Source organism: Marmota monax, unplaced genomic scaffold (genome assembly GCF_021218885.2).
Source record: "Marmota monax isolate L192 unplaced genomic scaffold, Marmota_monax_Labrador192_F-V1.1 WCK01_AAM20220418_F8-fsc00059, whole genome shotgun sequence".
NCBI lineage: Eukaryota > Metazoa > Chordata > Mammalia > Rodentia > Sciuridae > Marmota > Marmota monax.
In genome coordinates this window covers 6,064,438-6,082,988 of record NW_026693595.1, presented here as the reverse complement: position 1 = coordinate 6,082,988, position 18,551 = coordinate 6,064,438, and the positions used below count along the sequence as shown (strand labels likewise).

Genomic DNA, 18,551 nt, shown 5'->3' with positions numbered 1-18,551 from the left:
CACACTTTTCTTTTTGATTTGCAGATACTCTTTGCATATAATGGAAATTATCCCATTGTCATGGTTATAATATTTTCTTGACTTAGTCATATGTATTTTAAAATTATTTATTTTCCAATGGGATTTATGAATATTATTATAGGAACTTGGCTTGTGTGAATGAACAAGTCCCAATTTTGATTTAGGTTAAACATCCCTAATCTGAAAATTTTACATCCAAAAAAATTTTCAAATCTGAATCGTTTCACTTACTAGTATTTAAGACAATAATACTCAACATGATAGTGATGAAAAAAAAACTAGACCAAAATAGAGCAAAGAAATTATTGTACAATAGAGTATCCAGAGAGCAAAAGCAAAATTTATTTGCAAAGTTCTTGCTTATGGTTTCATTAAATCCGTAAGGCAATTCATTCTCCTAGTTTTTTTTTTTTTTTTTTTTAAACTCTCCAAGGTAAAAGGGAAACCCCAATTGTCTATAAATCATCTAAATCTACCATTTGGGTTTTATTGATCATACAAACTAAAATAAAAATAGGGTTAGATCAATGATACATGTGTTAAAGATGTCAATGGTGCTCTTTAATCTATGTCAATTTTTTAGGGTAAGTGGGTGTCATAATTTAACAATAGGAATATGCTAATACATACCAGGGGTGTACTACAGTCCAGGGAAATAAATGACATGTACTAGAAATGGAATGTAAATTTTTGAAAAACAATGCCTCATGGTGTTTTACTTCATGAATTTATTCATTCACTCAAGATTTATATTTCTACCCTGTCTCTTATGTCCAAAATAAATCTCAGTAATTTGTAGATCAAAAATTAGCATTTTCTTGTTATTCAATTTCAAACTCCATTCTGTTAGAATCTTGATTTATTAAAATAGTCCCTGGACAACACTGTCACTGATTAGATTCTCCATCTCCCTCCCTGGCCCATGGGTAAAGCAGCTGTATCTCTGGGCCCTTGTATCTTCTCCCACATTAGCTAATAACTGTGCACTGCAGGATATTTCTGAGAGCTCATCAATCTGACAGGAAAACTCCCAGCCTTGAGCATATTCCTGGATTCACTGAGCCCAAAATATACAAAGCAGTGGTGCTAAAAACAGCTGCTACTGAATTCGAAATTCTGATCTGATTTACTTCATAAGTTAATTCTACCTGGTAAGCAGGTCAGTGTGTCTCTTCAAATGAAAAAGGACTTCCTGACAGCCATTATGGCAGAGAATCAACTCAAGTTCTTTCACAGTTTTCAAGTATGCTGGGAGCTCTAAGGCGGACGACTGTGGTTTTCACCCAGGAGATAACTGGTTCAAGATTCAGCACCAATGAATTCTGGAAGAACTTCCTGATAGCAAATGATATTAGGATTTAAAGAAGTATCAGATCTGACATCCAGCTTGTGCTTTAAATTTAGGGTATCAGAGTTTTTGGAGGTTGTCAAATATTTTGTATCGTATTGCCACTGTGAAAGAAGTGATGTTTCTTTTACATAAATCTTGAGCTGTGGATATACTCCAAGTAGTATTTCCTAAGGGATGCTGTTGGTGTTTGGATGAGGCAGTTCTTCAGGTGAAAATGTTTTGCATATAGTAGAAGGCAGACATTCCTGCTCCCTCTCCTATGCCATGAATAAACACCAGAAATCATGACCCTAAATCTTCTCTCATATTTTTAAAGGCATCCTATAGGAAACCAAGTCTCCCTAGTTAAGAACGATACTACAGTCATGTTTTAGAATTATCACCAAGAAATGTGGTGAAGGAACCAGAGTGTAAATGATACATATATATAAGTACTTACTTGTGACTAAGTGCAACAAAACCTTGCAACAAAATGCTTTACATTGAGGAGTGTGTGTGTGTGTGTGTGTGTGTGTGTGTGAGAGAGAGAGAGAAAAAGAGAGAAAGAGAGAGAGAGAGAGAGAGAGAGAGAGAGAGAGAGAGAGAGAGAGAGAGATCTCAAACACATACCAATTTGAAGTCCAGTTTAGTTTAGCCAAGTGGATTTACCAACCTCCAGTAACCAACCGGACTTTACTGAGTTACCTTGTGTACCACATGTTCCCAGTATTCACATATCATACATCTCCAAGCAAAGGGGAAATACTTATTCCCCATTTCCCTGTCCCACCCACCGACCCCTAGCAACAAAATCCCCATAACTTATTCTATCCTACTGGAAACCACTCTTATAATTTTTGTTAGTTTGTGTGAATAAGCACATAATCGTATGATTAGGTGCTGGCTTGGGAACTTCATGATAAAATGTTTTTCCATAGACTTCTAAATTCCAATGTGCTCAAATACCAAGTTTGATTGTATTTTATGAATTCTGCAATCATTTCTGCTCCTTATTTACTTGGAAATAAATGCCAAGCTCATTTTAATCTTCTTTAGAGGAGAGTACTCTAGACAGCCTCATTAGGTGAGACCACACTTAAATGTCAGATGTTACTCTGGGGCAAAGAAAGAACAGCATCAAAGTCTCTTCCAAGTGAACTTTGAAGGTGGCAAAAGCACTGGCTCTGGAAATCCAAGCCTATCCAGACACCCCCATCAACTAACATCACACACACACAAAATATATGTATCTGTAAGGTCTGCATGAAGAAATAACCTTAGACTGGATTTAGTTTGACATAGAGTTCCTTTTCAAGCAGGGAGACAGTCAGAAGACTCTAGCTTCTTAAAGGATTTTTCTACATGTGCAGTTGATATTTACAATATAATTAGATATGCAATCCAAATAAAATTTCCATCTGGCCAAGTCTAAATGACAGGCAAATACAAACCATATCTCAAACAGTCCAAAATATTTCTAGTATCCTTTTGGAATAAAGTGGTAAATTATAAGAAAATCTAGTAGTAGACTGAAACTTAATTTTTAAGATCAACTCTGGGCTAATGCACATTCAGCCCCAATTCTGGCACCTGCAACAAGTAGAATACTAACAATCCCACCGATGTATCCTGTTACTCTTAAACACTAAGAATCTGAATCTGCAAGGAAAGCTTATATTTCTCATTATACTGTTTACTCCAGCTGGAGTGACAACTACAGCTTAGAATATATTTTCAACAGTATTATAGAAAAAGACAGTTTTCTGATTATCACTGCAGTGACCACAAAATTGTTCAATTACTCTTTGATAAGCAATGTCAATAGAGACTTGATGACATGGGCCAGGGTATAATTTAAAGCCTCTGTTTCCCCTTGGGGACTTCTCCATAACTACAGGGGTTGTGACTTCTTCAATACCAGAATGAGGGTCTAAAGTAATCTAGTGAAGATATTCTAACGAATGCCCTAGACTTCAAGTGAGTCTTAGGGAGGAACCTGTGACAGGCTGATGGTGACCTCTGGGGTACACATACCCCTGAGAAGGCACAAAGAGAACCAATGTCCTGAACTTCCATATGGCAGAATCCTTTCCTAGGTTGACTTTCTCACAAGACTGAGAGGAATTACCAATCCTGTTCACAGATGCAGAAACAAAAACCTAAGAGAAATACAATAACTTGCCTGAGGTCACAGAGACATGATGATCTAAATTCCTGGGTCTACTTGCCTCTGTCAGTTTATAGGACTTGGAATAGACATCCTCCCCTTTTATTCCCTAAAGATATATTCTTCCTTTCAAACTCTTAGAGGGCAAATCAAAATTGCTGGGGCTTTTTCTAACCTTCATTTTAAGAATTGTAATGTTAGCATTTGTTTTAGATGGTTTCCGGTCAGCTGAGAGTAGAATTGTCTACTAGAAAAGATGATCACCAAACTTTAAAGATAAACTTTAACATATTTTTGAGTCAATATTCATACATTTTTTTGAGCACATTATTGTTAATTCAATGCATGTATACAGTGTGTAGTAATCAATTCAGAGGAGTCATCTCACTTCTTCAAACACTAACCGTTTGTGTGTGTGTGTGTGTGTGTGTGTTGGGAAGCTTAGATTCTTCTAGTCATCTTAAAATACATCCGATTGTTTGAACAAATAGTTACCCTACTGTGTCATAGAAAACCAGAATTAAATCCCCCTCCTGTGTTTTGATGCTCCTGAAATGTGTCTTATTTTTAAAAAGATCTATTAAAGAATGCTTGGATCAACATTTGCTGTTACATTGCTACTGAGTTAAGGAGATACTTGTAAAATTGAGCCTATGTGTGGCCAACACAAGTTGAAAAAAAATACTTTGGTACTGAAATGTGTATGGATGAAATGATATGCTGTCTGGGTTTCATTAATTTCCATAGAGGAGGGAAGTGGTGGGTTTACATATCCAAGAAAGAAACCTGGGCATAGGTTGATGAATACAGAGGCTAGGTGATAGTTTTAGGTTATATGTCAACTAGCAGTACTGTGCCTGCTATGTAATATGTATTACTAATAGTCATAGTAATACCCTGGCCATGATAATGTGCTCTAGTTTTGGCATGTTTGGAATTTAATAATGTTTACAAAATGTATGATGGGGTCTTAAAGCTTCATCAGGTACTTGGATGCTGCTTTCTGGAGTAGCCTATATATATTTTCTATCTTGAATTCTACCATGTTTTATTACCTCTTCTGCTGCCATCCTTATTCAAACCACTGTCCTCTTTCCCCTGCAACACTTCAGTAGCCTGCTAAGAGCATCTCCTTGCTTTTAATCTTATCCCTGACCACATTTTAACCTCTAGATTAGAATTTCAGCGACTTTTTTAAAAATTTTTTTATAAATTGCCAGATCCAAACTCATTATAACAAAATCCAAGTTTTTACCAAGCATTTCCTGCTTTTCATTGAACTCTTGAAATTCTGTCCCTGCTTTAATTCTCCATGGAATGCTCTTTCCAGTCTCTGCCACCCCCCACCAACATGTCTGTCAGCCTCTGCTTCAATGTGACCTCCTCATAGAGGCCCTTCCTATCACCTGATGTAAATGATTCTCTGAAACACATAAGCATGCATGCAGACATATATCTCAAGATCTTGATTTTTTCTTAATAGCACTTTTTACTATCAGACATCACATATTTTCTTATTTATTTCTGTTTATCTTTGACTTAAGATCAATGAATTAAACAATTGTTGCTGTTGCTTTCCAGATCTTAACTATTACTGGTACATGAGCTCAGTAAATATTTATTTATGGACGAGAAGATTGGCCTTGTTCCTTGCATATTAAATTTGAAGATTAAAAATTGCAGATAGTGTTCTAAAGCAGGTAGCTGTTCATGTCTAAAAGGTTTCTCTTTTATAAACAAAGCCCATCAGTAATCCCTTACAATGCTCACTATTGACTGTCAACAGTAGGAATGGGTGGGGAGAAGGGGAGAGAATGAGGTAATGAAGGCCAGAGTGCTGAGAAAAATGGCAAACATTTGGCACTTGTAATATGTTATTATTAATAATTGGAGTGTTGGTGAGAAAGAGCTTATGGGTGTCCTGAGAGGGATTCACTTTATATTTAAGGGAAATACCCTCCAGAGGATTATGTCATCTATGTAAGAAAAGAGGATTATGGGTAGGTTACTGCCACATGCAGCTCACCACTAGTGATCAGGTCTGGCACTTAATTGAAGAAAGTGTCACATGTGTGCAGATGTCCTGGGGCTGTCCTAAGGGTGAGGAGGTAGAGTATATAATCATGTCTCTAATTTGCAGGAAATTGAGTTTCACAGTTGTACTTTAGATTTCCTAAACTTTGAAAGCAAGAAATGAAAATGTAAATGGGATATTCATTTTTTTGTTTATTTTTCAGAATTTATTTTAAAAGGAAAAAAAATTGAAGGAAATATATCTTAACAAGATTCTGCATAGGACTGCTGTTTCTCTAAAATTTAATAATTTCTCTACGTGTCACTATGTAAATGGAATTTTTAGAATAAACTCACAGAATAAAATTTAATTTTTGAAAGAATCACATTATTGCTAATTATGATATAAAGAAAAAAAAGTCTAGATTTAGAAAGTAAAAGTACTGTTCTAAATATTGGCTGAGGAGGATTGCATCAAGGGTTTGTATTCTTAGGCTGCTTTGTGTTATGACCAGGTTCACTTTTTGCCCATCATCTCAGTTCTGTTCTGTAGGTTTCTGTGTTCTCTGTGGGCTCTTTGCTGATGGCTGGAGACCTCTATGTCAGTGAGTCTGGATCACCTTTACACTGTGAGGAGCTTGGTGCCCCTCCCTGCCTTGCGGACTAAGAACAGTAATAAGGGAAACAGATACAATGAGTATCTTTTGAATCCATCTCTCAGTTTTTCCAAGACCAAGGGTACTCAGGGACATGGGACTTTCTGTGCTAAACCTGCCACAATTCCAGGCAAACTGGGATGAGTTGTTTGCTTGCCACCCTTAAGTTCAGGGATAGAACTGGGGTAGGAGCTGAATCACACATCATTTACTACAGCTCATAGGCAAATTCCTTACCCTGTACTGCTTAACTTCCTATGACTTCAATCTCTGTTGATTTCTGGAACCTTCCTCTATTTAATTTCAATACTGAATGGTAGCCTATGGGTTTCACTGATGCCTCAAAAACAGTTACCAAAGTGCCCTGGTTTGAGCTTTGCCCCTACTTTACACCTTAGACCCTGGATTGGTCCTCACTTGTCATGTGCCCATATGCTGCTACCTGTCTCCATGGGTTAGCAAGGGCCTAGTGTCTACACAAATAGAATGTGATGTGTCCATGATGATCTGCCTACCCATAGACTAGCATCTGGTGCCATGTCTTCCAACATTCTTGATGTCCCAACCATCTGCTCTGACCTGCTCTTCACATTCCAGGCTGCTGAGCTCTGCTCTTCACTAAGGCCAGGTCACTGTCCATGAGCCTCCCTGGATCTCCTCTGCAGACTACTCACACATTCAGCACTTCTGCAAGCTTTGGAGAAAGGCATACCTTGAGGTACATTAAGTACATCACAAAGGTATCCTTCCTGGGATGACCAATTAGAAAAGGGCACCTTTCCTCTGGGAACTCTGTAAGGTACAAGGCTCGATAAACAGAGCCCTGACTGGGTTTTAACTCCAGCTTACATCTCTTTGATGGAAGCTTAAGTTATATAACCACACACCCAGCTCTGCTCCCACACTACTGACTAGCTGGCCCAGGCACCTGCAAGCCCTAGCATAATAAAGGTGGTTTGCCTGTCTATAGACAGATTTTTCTCATCACTGAGTTCCTAACTAGACCCTTTATTCTTTTTTTTTTTGTCCTGCTTCTGTGCCTTTTAGTTCTCATTCCTAACTGATGGTAAAAGAAAAGATTCAGTCTGTAAAAACCTAAGTAGATAACACTAATTGCATAACGTTTGCAACTAATTGCCCATTTTATCAAATATTGTAACAAAATTCAGTTTTAGTATTGATAGCAAAACCTGCCACCCATTGATAAGATTGTGTCATTGCATTTGATCTCTGCTGGCCTCTGAATCAGTTTTCTAGTCTTTTCTATTCTTTTTATCCATAAAACATTCACCTTGACCTATTACTGTGTTTCTTCTTTCCAAAGACATTTCAGGAAGGGAGTTTTCTAATACAACTTTTACTTCAGATCTAGGCCCAAAGTCAGTACTTCAGAATTCACTGTGAAAAGAATGAAAGTATAAAACTTGGCTACTAAGCAGCAGTAATTCCCCAAACACCCAAAGACGAGAGTATAGGAAGGAGAAGTTGTGGTCTGGTGGGTCTACCATCCCAACTGTGGCAGGAAGGCCACTGTACCAAGGGGGAGACCCATTTGAAATAGATGCAGGAAAAATATCAGAGAAAAGAAAACTGATTTGGGCACATTGAGCCACATTACACTGGAGTTTTGAAAACTAATGCATGCAAAGAGAATCTTTTAGTATTTGGAATTGCAGGCTTTGGGATTTCAATCAATTATAGCCAAGCTTCCTTGAGGGGGACACATCATACCATCAAGTTTGAACTTGTCATGAAGCCTGGTGTGGTACTTTGAAAAGAAACTGAATTTTATTTTGTGAGGATGGACAGTAGATTGATCACATTTAAACGTAAGCTGCTTAGTGATCTGAGGAGCATTGTTGTTGGTACTCTTTTACACTTAAATGTTTACACAAAAAATACAACATAGAGCCCATCAGCCATTTAAGAAATGTTATTAATGTAACCAGTAGATATGTATTATGTGATGCACATAAATAAACACATGTACCTAAACATATACCTAGAGACAATATGAACATAGAATTATGAGATGAGTTAAAATTTCATCGAGATGGTTTTGCATGATGCTTTAGCTTAGGGGATGTTCAGTGCCCTTGAAATGCCTTTGCGTAGCTAGATCTGTGCAATGATCAAAATACTGTCTTCTTTCCTTTTTCTTGTTTTTAGCCACTAGAAAAGCTTAATAGAGTAAAAAAAAAAAATCTCCAGGGTAACTGTTTCTTCTTGGAGTTCTATGAAAAGGATGTAAAAAAAAAAAAAAAGTTTGGAGGGAAAGCATAGCTGCATTGACATACCCCTCATGGGGTTGAAATGTTCTGCATAATAAATGGGCTTGGGCCAGTCATTGCATCATCAGTTCTTTTGCCTCCATTGCCCTCCTCTGGACCACAGTTCTTTTGCCTCCATTGCCCTCCTCTGGACCACTGTCTCTCATTTGAACCACTGGCCAAGGAGAAAACATGATCCATGTTTTTGCTCAAGTATATGTATTACTGCTGCATGATTTTTTTTTTTTTTTTTTTACTTTTTGTGTACTTTCTACAAGGCATGACAGTGGGACAGTGACCAACTTACTTGTGTTTATCTTCTGAAGTGAAATATGCTTTTCCAGTTGCCTCCGAAGTTTCACTTCGGCTCCGTATTTTCCAGTTGTTCCATTGTCAGCCAGGATGAAATGGGAATGCATGCTGTTGAGAACAGTGAGCTTGCTCATGGGATTGGACATGGTTTGGTATGGCCGGACTACCTGCAGGGAATCAAAAGGAAAAGGCAGAAGTTAGAAAAGCAAACAGGATATGAAAAGAAGAACTGGAAAGAGAGAGAAAACATCCATTCTTTGGTACAGTGGAAGTGTAGTCTGCATTCTCAGAATTGCTTCGGGTAGAAGCAAGATTTAAGGTAAAAGTTCCATTCAAAGCAACACTGTGCTTAAAAGCTTTAAAGAAATGAGTTTGTGCTTTATTGCACTAAAAAAAGCTGTCTAGCAGATGATTGTTTTATTTTGATCTTTTATTTGTCAATGAACCCAAAATAATCTTTAGTTATCTTGTTTTTCTTCTTGTCCATAATTTAATTAATTCATTGGTACTTTATAATCGTATCCTATATAGTGGGTTCATTGCAACATATTTCTACATACACATTCAGCAAAGTCACAATTCTGGAGCAAGCAGAGGGGCTAAGGATGGAGAGAATATGATCTTCTCTATCAATCCCATTCAGCAATCTGAAGGCCTGTTATTTAAAATAAACACTGTTCTTATTAGATACCTTATTTAAGTATGAAACAACTTGAATATAAAATAACTGCCTCTTGAGACAAATATAGATCGGCCTCCAAATGCTCACCTCTTGCTTATTCTACCTTTTCTTGATTTTTACTTTCATGGTGAATTACAGTACCTAAAATAGAAGAATTTCAGTGTGGTCTCTCAGATTTGGGGTATAAAAAGATAATCAACATATATTGTGACCTAGTTGCTTTATGTACATTCTCTTTATTCTTTGCAACAATCCTATAAGTTTCATGCTATGTTCATTTTATAGATGAAGAAACTGAAAAATTGACAGATAAATTGGAAATTCACACTCGGATCTGCCTGATTCCAAAATCTGTACTTTTTCCACACTGTTTAGATCCAATGGAAACATAAGGTGATGTGTTGGAAATCCAGTACTAACATATTTGGATAGAAACTTCACTCAAATCTAGGAAAGGGAACATTTTAACAGGCTCACTGCTACATGGTCTCAGGACAGCAATCAGTGTACTGAATCATGGAAATTGACAAGACAAATAAACGCTACTGGGTTTTTATTTCTCTGCCTTTGTGCAGTGTGTACATTAATTATTGAGTTGAGATGTTCTTGTTCTTTTTCAGTGTGCAATAACTCACCATGAAAAGCTGTACTAAGATTGAGTAGTTTGTTAAATTACAAAATGATTTAGTAAGGGCAGTCTTTGATAGTAAAGATCTCATGTAAGTTATTTTTTAGACCTTTGATTTTGATTCAAAATCCCACATTTCTATGTTCCTGGTAAATAAAATGTGCTTAATAAATAGTGAATGAATGGATAAACAAACTTGAAACAAATGTTTTGTTCAAATCTGAAAAAAAAATCCTCTTTTCTGAATTATTTGGGAATTGATTTAAATTTAAAATGGATATATAATTCTAAGCTTTTAAAAGCTTCTAATACATGCCCCATTTCTCAACATAGCATTGATATGTTAATTCATAGCTTCATTATAGTTACATCTTATTGATAAAGATCATAACTTTTTAGTTATTGCTTTTAGTGATCACATGGAGCAGTAATCAGTTACTGCTTTGTCTACATGAGTGAATAAGAACCCTTGAAAATGCAGAGGCAGTGGACAGCTACACCCATCCCAAGCTCTTTATCACTGGAAGAGTAGGTCACTTGTGGTTGAAATTTCCATTTTGTTGCTACTCAAGTTTTGATTATAAAACATTCATTCTACAGTAAAGTGCAAGTTAATAAATATTAATGCTTTGTTGAAAGAGGCTTAGAAATTCTTTTTCCTATTCTTAAAGTGCCTCTGCATTGTGCTTTTGGACAAAAGAAAATACTTTTGTTACTGTTCTTTCTTTTCTAACAGCAGTTTCTGAAGACTCCATGTGAAGGAGAGGGAAGTTCCAAAGCAGTTCTGTGAGAGGTGGAGCTGACGGATGTTCTAGACGTTATACTGTGTGTGTTTGTGAACCCCAGAAGTTTGTGCTGGCCGAGATACACAGTTTCTAATTCCTGGAAATCCCACTTGAAGACCATTGGAGAAAATAAAATTTTCAACTACTAAAAGTATAGAAATGATTCTGTGCCAAGCTGATGTATTCATCACAATCTGATAATAAAAGAAGGTAATCAAACCATCTGTGTTCTAAATATCTCTTTCCTCCAATCCTGGATTCTAAAGATATTGGTGGTTTGGTCTTCTGCCTTTTGACCCTGTTTTATTGTGAAACATAGCTCAACGTCTCTCTGGGAATATTGAACATCTGAATCAGTCATGGTAAGAAGGTCAAATTTCCAGGGTCTAATTTTTTTCATTGTACTGACCTCCTTTTCTTTTGATTTGGTGTGAAGGCAAATTTAAGGTCAGAGCTTGCTGAATGAAAGGGGATATAAATCTGAAAACTAATTAAAATGCCCTAATCTACTTTCAGACCTTACTGGAGGAAGGTGTACTGAGTCCTGGAACAATCCTGAACACATGGATCATGGAAATTACTGCCAGTGACTGTGAGAACTGGAGTCTCACTTTTTTAATCTGTAAAAAGGAAATGATAAAACCACTTACCTCATGAGGATTAGCTGAGATTATATGTGCAAAGTGCCTGGCTCCTAGCAGGCATTCTATAAATGGCACTTCCTTTTCCAGTTCTGCTCTATCTTGCCAACTATAAGCTGAGTTTCCAGTTGTAAACCAGTGATCAAATTGAAATATGAGACAAATCATCGACTTTTGTTTTATCCAAGACATTTAACTTAATGTAAGGAAAAAAAAAAACCCCAACCATCTGTTGGCAAAATATGCAGTATTTTTTTCTTTGTCATATCCTCCAAGAATTTGTTGACTAACTGAAAGTTTAAAATAACTGCTCAATTACTTCAGAGAAATGCATTTTCGTCTAACTTGCCTGCAAAATCCACTTACTATTCTTTGTTACAAATATGGCAGTAGTTTATTTTTGAGTTGCAATTTGCATATGTACAAAAGATTTGCTGATCTTTCTGTTGTGTTTTGCAAATAGAAAAATAATGCCTTTTTAATAATATGAATACAAATTAACTTTTCCCTCTGACAAAATATTGGAGGTCATGCAAACACTTTCATTGTTAAAAACTCATAAACAGAGAAGGGTTTTTTGGAAGTATGTGCTATTGAGAACGATTGTGATGTGTTCATAACTTGTAGGTATACTGGATTACTGTAGCATGTTTCTCAGCCAGGACTTTGTCCTAATGCTCTATAACATCTATGGCATGTAATGGATCATCTTTTTTCCTAAGAATATAGGATGGTCCAGTTTATATTCCATCCTTGAAAGAACTGAGAAGATAGCCATTCACATAATTTTCTGTATTTCATAGTTCAGATAAGAAACCAGAGTTAGGCAAGGTCAAATTGTATCTGAAAGGGCTTCAAACCAGGTGAGTGGCATAAATGATGAATATTGTAGTATATATACTTAGAAACATAGTAGTATCTGTACCTAGAAATCTAGGATTTTAGACCCTAATAGTCTCTGATCATCATGGGCTAGAGTTCCTCTATGTAATGACATTTTTCTATTCATTCTTGTTCCTCAAGAGTAAGCAAAAAAATTCTTTACTCAACCAATTCCTTGTATAGCATTTAGTATGATAATGATATGATAACAATTCTGGCTTTAAGGCATCTGTGATTATCTTGCCTCTGAAACAAAGAGGACTTGTGAAGTGGGGGCTGTCCAAGGGATTAAATGGAGGTAAAAACCCTTTCATATAAGGCATTGGTAAGGACACCCTCACTGCTAAGAAGAGAGTGAGTGAGATGCTGTAGAAAAACAGAACATCCTTCATGTACTGACACTAGAGTGCTGCAGTTGTGTTCCCTGGATGGACATCAGTCAGTCATTCAGGAGCCAGTCTAAAGTACCTGCTAGAGTTTTCCTACCTGTTTTCAGGAATATTTTGGTCTTACCCAGGAGTATTTATCAGGAAGTAAGAATATCAGGGTTCTTGTTCCTCTGAGTACTAACTTGTGACCTTGGGCAGATCTCTGAATTCATTCATTTACTCATGATTTCTTGAGAAACATAATCATGTGTCTAAGTAATATCTTCTAATAAGTATTCAAAATGTTTTTATTAAAAGTAACTTTAGGGGCATTTTTTTTTCATCTGTGAAGCAGAAGACTTGATGGTAATTTCTGATGGCTTCCTACCTCTACAATTGAATCTGAACAGCCTATGTTAAAAAAAAAATGTACGTGCTCTTTTCTAGTTAGTGCAAAACAAAGTGGGTTGGCAAAGTCGTTCTCTCATGTCCTGAGGTCTCTTCCATTTTGAGGTGCTTTCCTTGATAAAATGGCAATTTCATCACCTGAGATTCTTTATTCCAAATACAATTGAATTGGGCTTAATTAGGTTTTTGTGCCATCAATCATAAGACTTCTACAATCCCACACCCATTACCTGGTGAGTTGTATATCAACATGCCACAGGCCAAGCAGCAGGATAGGAAATATACAGCTCAAGGAGTCATCTCTTCCCTCCTAATAGCACCATGGTTTTTAACTTAAACCAGAAGAAAATGAACATTCATTGACCATTTTTTGTATATTAGGCGTTGTGGAACAATCTATTTCGTATTTATTTTGTAGATGGAATTGGGGACTCAGAAGTGAGGTATCCTGGCCAAATTTGCCTCACTAACCCCATATAGGTCCTAAGTTCCTTTATAAGCCAGGATGCATTAAAGGGGAAGATAGAAAACCCAATCTCATTTTAAATTTCTAGAGAATATTACGGTTAGTTTTGCTGCTGGATATTTTTTATTAGTGGCTCAGCTGCGTGGTGGAATCCTCTGACAGCTGACCAGACTATTTCCAGTTGAGTCATCTAGAACTACATGTATACAGAGGTCAGAAAAGGCACCAGTAGGCAGCAAGATGGGGTCGTGCTTTGGTAAGAGAGAAACAAAAAGTTTTGAGATTCTCTTAGCATTAGGCATCCATTTCTGCTAGGGAAGAGGGGACACTGCTGAGAAGTAAGCAGCCATCTCTGTGTTAGAGATAAAGAAACATGGGGACTAAGAGAATGAAATGAAAAAAGTGAAAGCCTCTGTGTGTCCCCATCAGCACGGAAGCCTAAGCCAGTGGGACATGGATGGTTATTTCCTATTCAGACAGAGGAACTGTGAGTACGGGCATAAAGCAGGTCACACTGAAACTGAGAGTCCATCTCTCAGCTCAGCAGTCCACACAGGGATCAGCAAACCAAGGGACCCATTTCCAAAGAGCACCCAGATACTTTAGCTGTGTGATGCCCACTAAAATTCACAGGAACATCAATTGCATCTTTCAGTAACACTTGGAAAATGTGCCCTTCAATGTGTGTCCTGCAGAGAGTTTTACAGCCCTCGTTTTATCCTTTCCACTTGAATAGATTCACCTCCCTTTGGCCTGTCCTGAGGGAAGCCATGTGCCATTTAGCTATAGGCAGTGGCAAGAGGCTCTTGAATTCTGAAAAGCTTTCTATACGAATCCCAAGTTTCCAGTGGGGGTGATTTTTAAACTGTGTTTGGAAATTCTTTGAAACTCTTCCTTTAGTCTAGGTGAGAATCGGTGATTGGCCTCTAAGGGATAAAACCGAACAGTGGTGATGTATGACTTCCCAAAGTAGGCCACACAAGGTTTTCTGTTAGCTCTCTGCCAGATCACTTACTTTGAAGGAAGCCAGTACCATATTGTAAAGAGAATAAAGCAGCCCTGTGGGGGCTGGGGATGTGGCTCAAGCGGTAGCGCGCTTGCCTGGCATGCGTGTGGCCCAGGTTCGATCCTCAGTACCACATACAAACAAAGATGTTGTGTCCGCCAAAAAAAAAAAAAAACTAAAAAATAAATAATAAAATTCTCTCTCTCTCTATCTCTTAAAAAAAAAAAAAGCAGCCCTATGAAGTGATTTGCATGGCCAGAGACTCCTATAACAAACACCTTGTGGGTGAGTCACTTTGAATAGGGTTTACCATACCCTATTCAATCCTTCAGTTGATGCAGTCCAACCGCCATTTTGACTGTGACCAAAGAGAGACCCATAGCCAGAATCAACCAGGTAATTCATTCACAAATTCCTCACCTACCAAAACTGTGAGACACTGTATGTTGTTTAAGCCATTATGTTTTGGGATGATATTTTACACATCAATTGATTACTAATACAATTGTGTATTATTATCTTTCTTTGAGACTTCAGAATGTATCCTCTCCTATTGTGGAATACTAGTTGCATATAATTTCGTGGCTTATAGTCCCCTCTACCTCTCCCTGAGTCCTCATGCTCCCTGGCATTCTTTCTGTGGGCTCTGCTCAGTTCTAGTTACTATTTCACTAGGGTGGTAACATCTTCCAGTCTCTTCCTATTTATAACCTGAACACCATCCCTCTCTATTCTGGAGAAGATTTGACCCCTGTTTCTACACTCTTGCCAGTGGGTTATTACTACTCTATCTCAATCTCATGTGTAAATTCTGATTAATAATTATAGAAGTGAGGCTTGGATTGTGGCTCAGGGGTAAAGCACTTGCCTAGCATCTGTGAGGCACTGGGTTCGATTCTCAGCACCACATGTATAAATAAATAAATTATAATATGAATAAAAACACTTAAAAATCATAGAGGTACAGATAATCCCCAAATTACAATAGTTCAGTTTAGCATTTTCAACCTTATGATGGCAGGTGCTATATTTAGTAAGTTTTTGTTATTTCAGTGATAAATGACAAATCTCCAGGCTAACACTTGACCGTCCTGACACCAACCTGCTGTGTGTGTAGTCTTGCCTCTTCTCCTTAGGTTACAAGGGTACACACAGGATGTTTTTCTCTCCTCCTCAGCTCAGGACTCCCGTCACTTCACTGACCCATTAGAACTTATTTCCTTGATTACGTCTTCTGTCCTTATGTCCCTTTCTATCACCAATACACAAGCTCCACTCCATCTTTTTTTTTAAAGAAAATTTCCCTCAAATTATGACTCTTTGGCTACCCCATCTCCTCTGATTACAGCCAAACCTCTAAAGTAGCTCTGCTGTCTATGCTGCTTCCTTTCTTTTCCCTCCTCGACCTATTGAAATTTTCTTGTCGCTTCATCACTGTTCTGGAATGATTTTGAAGTTCTTGCCCTCCTCGGCTTCTCAGTGGCCCTTGGCATTGCCCTTCACGCCATCTTTCTGAAGCCCATTTTCCTCTCGGCTTCCATAACTCTCGCCTGTGTTGGTTCTGTGTCTCAGAAATTTCTTGGGCTGTATGTCCTATGCTCAGCTACTGACTTTTGGAGATCATCAAGATCCAGGCATAGGCTCTTTTTTTTACTTCTCTGTAGCGAACCTCTCCACTGAGATTGTTTCAGTTGCCATCTGTATGTGATGCCTTCCAAATCTAAGTGTGCAGCTATATCTTGCTCCTAAGCTTCTGCCTCATATATTTACTAGCCTGTCAGACATTTTCATGTACATATCTCACAGGAGCTTCAAAATCAACATGCCCAAAATTGAGCTCAAATCATTGTCTTCACCAAGACTGTGTTGCCAATGTGAGTGAATATAACTGCTGCCTTGGCAGTGAGCCCAGACCCGAGTGTGGTCCAGGCTCTGCAAACTCTGGCTCTGTCCTCTATAACTAACAGATTTGGGTGTGCTTCCTCAGTTCTGACCTTTTCCTCTCATCCTCTGGCTACATCTTATCTAACCTAGTCATGAAAGACCAATAAACCTCATGCTAGGGTCATTATCGTGTAGTTTTTTTGAGATTGCTATATGAAGTCCTATTTGGCTTGCCTCAAATAAGTGACAAATGTATAAATTGATAACTACATCCAATTAGCCATCAATGGTGTTATTGGCCTTGATATTTCTTGGCTTGAAACACAAAGATGGCATCACCAGAGCTCTTTTCATATAGACATAAGAACTGTGAGTGTTTATAAAACTTAGAATCAATTCTATAGGAAGAGAAGAGAAATTAAAGGAAAGATAATAACCACATGATTCTGTGTTGGAAAATATAGCCAAACATAATGTCCATTCCCAGGTTCCAGTGAAAAGTACTTTGTTTTTTGATTATATCTGGATTTCTAATTTGGCATGTATCTGGTTAATCTAGTTTTGGGGAAATACAAACAATAATGGCTTCAGAATTGTTCCGTCACCTGACACAATTCTATTCAGGTAGCTTTGTAAAGTAAGGAATATAAATGTTATACTAAAATTATAATTGATTGGAAGGTCTTTGACTTTATACTGGTGATACTTTCATAATCATCTATCTAGGCAAATTTCTCTAGGGAGAATGAAAAGGACTCTGATCATTCACAGAGTTTGTTGAAATCTATTTATAAGCATATTTTCCAGTGTCTCAAGTGACAATAAGAATATAATGTTAAAATTTTAAAATCTCACTTAATATATTTTGTTACAGGAATGGACTTTGGAGAGTGGGATCTTAGTTCCAATCCATGTTTAGATTACTCAATCATAAAAAGGTATAATATTGCCTTATAATGACTAGTACAGGCCATTACAATGCATGTTCAATTAGGAGATCAGCAAATTATAATTACTATCATAATTATAGAAGCCATGTGACAATATAGCAAATGTTTTTATAGTTCACTTAGAGATGAAATCTTGTAGTGTTTGCCTGAATACAGTAAACACTGAAAGTATTAGATTAGGGTTTAGTAGGAAACAAAAATCTTTGGGACATTTTAAATTACACTGGTGCAAATGATTAAGTGTTTGTCTCCCAAACTCATATGTTAAAATCCTAACCCCCAAAGTGATGGTGTTAGGATCTGGAGCCTCTGAGAGGTAAATAGATCAGGAGGGTGCAGACCTCAAATATGAAATTGGTGTCCTTATAAAAGGGACCCAAGAGATCCTGAAACTCTTCCACCATGTAAGGACACAGAACTCATCACAGAGCCTCCAGAACTGTGAGAAATAAATTTCTATTATTTATAAGGCACCTAGTCTATGATATTTTGTATGCCTGCCCAAGCAGGCTAAGAAAGCTTGGGAAGAAGTCAGTTGTGGGAAATTAAAGTCAGGGATATGATGTTAGGAAAGAAGTCAATTTTTGCTTTTGTTTCCTATGTAGAAAATCCTGTACCACTGTACCAATGTCTTGAAGTGTGTCTGTTTTCTTCTAGTAGTTTCAGAAATCAGGTTTTACATTTACGTTTGATCCATCTTGTGGATATCCGTTTTCCCCAGCACAATTGAAGAAGCTGTCCTTCCTTCAATATATGCTTTTGGCAACTTTGTCAACCAGTTGACTATATATGTGTGAGTTTATTCCTAGGATTTCTTTTCTTGTCCATTGGTCTGTTTTTATGCCAAATACCATGCTGCTACTATGGTACTGTAGAAAAAGGAAACTGAACTCAGTAAAGTCACAATACCCTTGGCCATCTGCATGATCCCTGATCTATGTATGCCTTGTCCAGTCATCTGCCATCTACCACTGTGGACCTCTGGACTGCCCTGATGCAGAATATCCTGAACTGTCCATGCCCCACCTGACTTTGAGTTACATCCCCCAACTTCGCTCTTTTTCAGCAGGGAGTTGTCGTCA

At 37.5% G+C, this 18,551-nt stretch overlaps 1 protein-coding gene across 13 annotated transcripts in view; it reads right to left on the bottom strand.

Moving 5' to 3' along the window:
• Trpm3 (transient receptor potential cation channel subfamily M member 3) overlaps window positions 1–18,551 on the bottom strand; it is a 536,247-nt gene that overhangs the window by 251,468 nt on the left and 266,228 nt on the right. For all 13 annotated transcript variants that reach the window (XM_058584013.1, XM_058584014.1, XM_058584015.1 and 10 more), the window contains exon 6: window positions 8,765–8,936. In XM_058584013.1, the coding sequence (XP_058439996.1) occupies window positions 8,765–8,936 (172 nt within the window). The remainder of the gene's footprint in view (window positions 1–8,764; window positions 8,937–18,551) is intronic.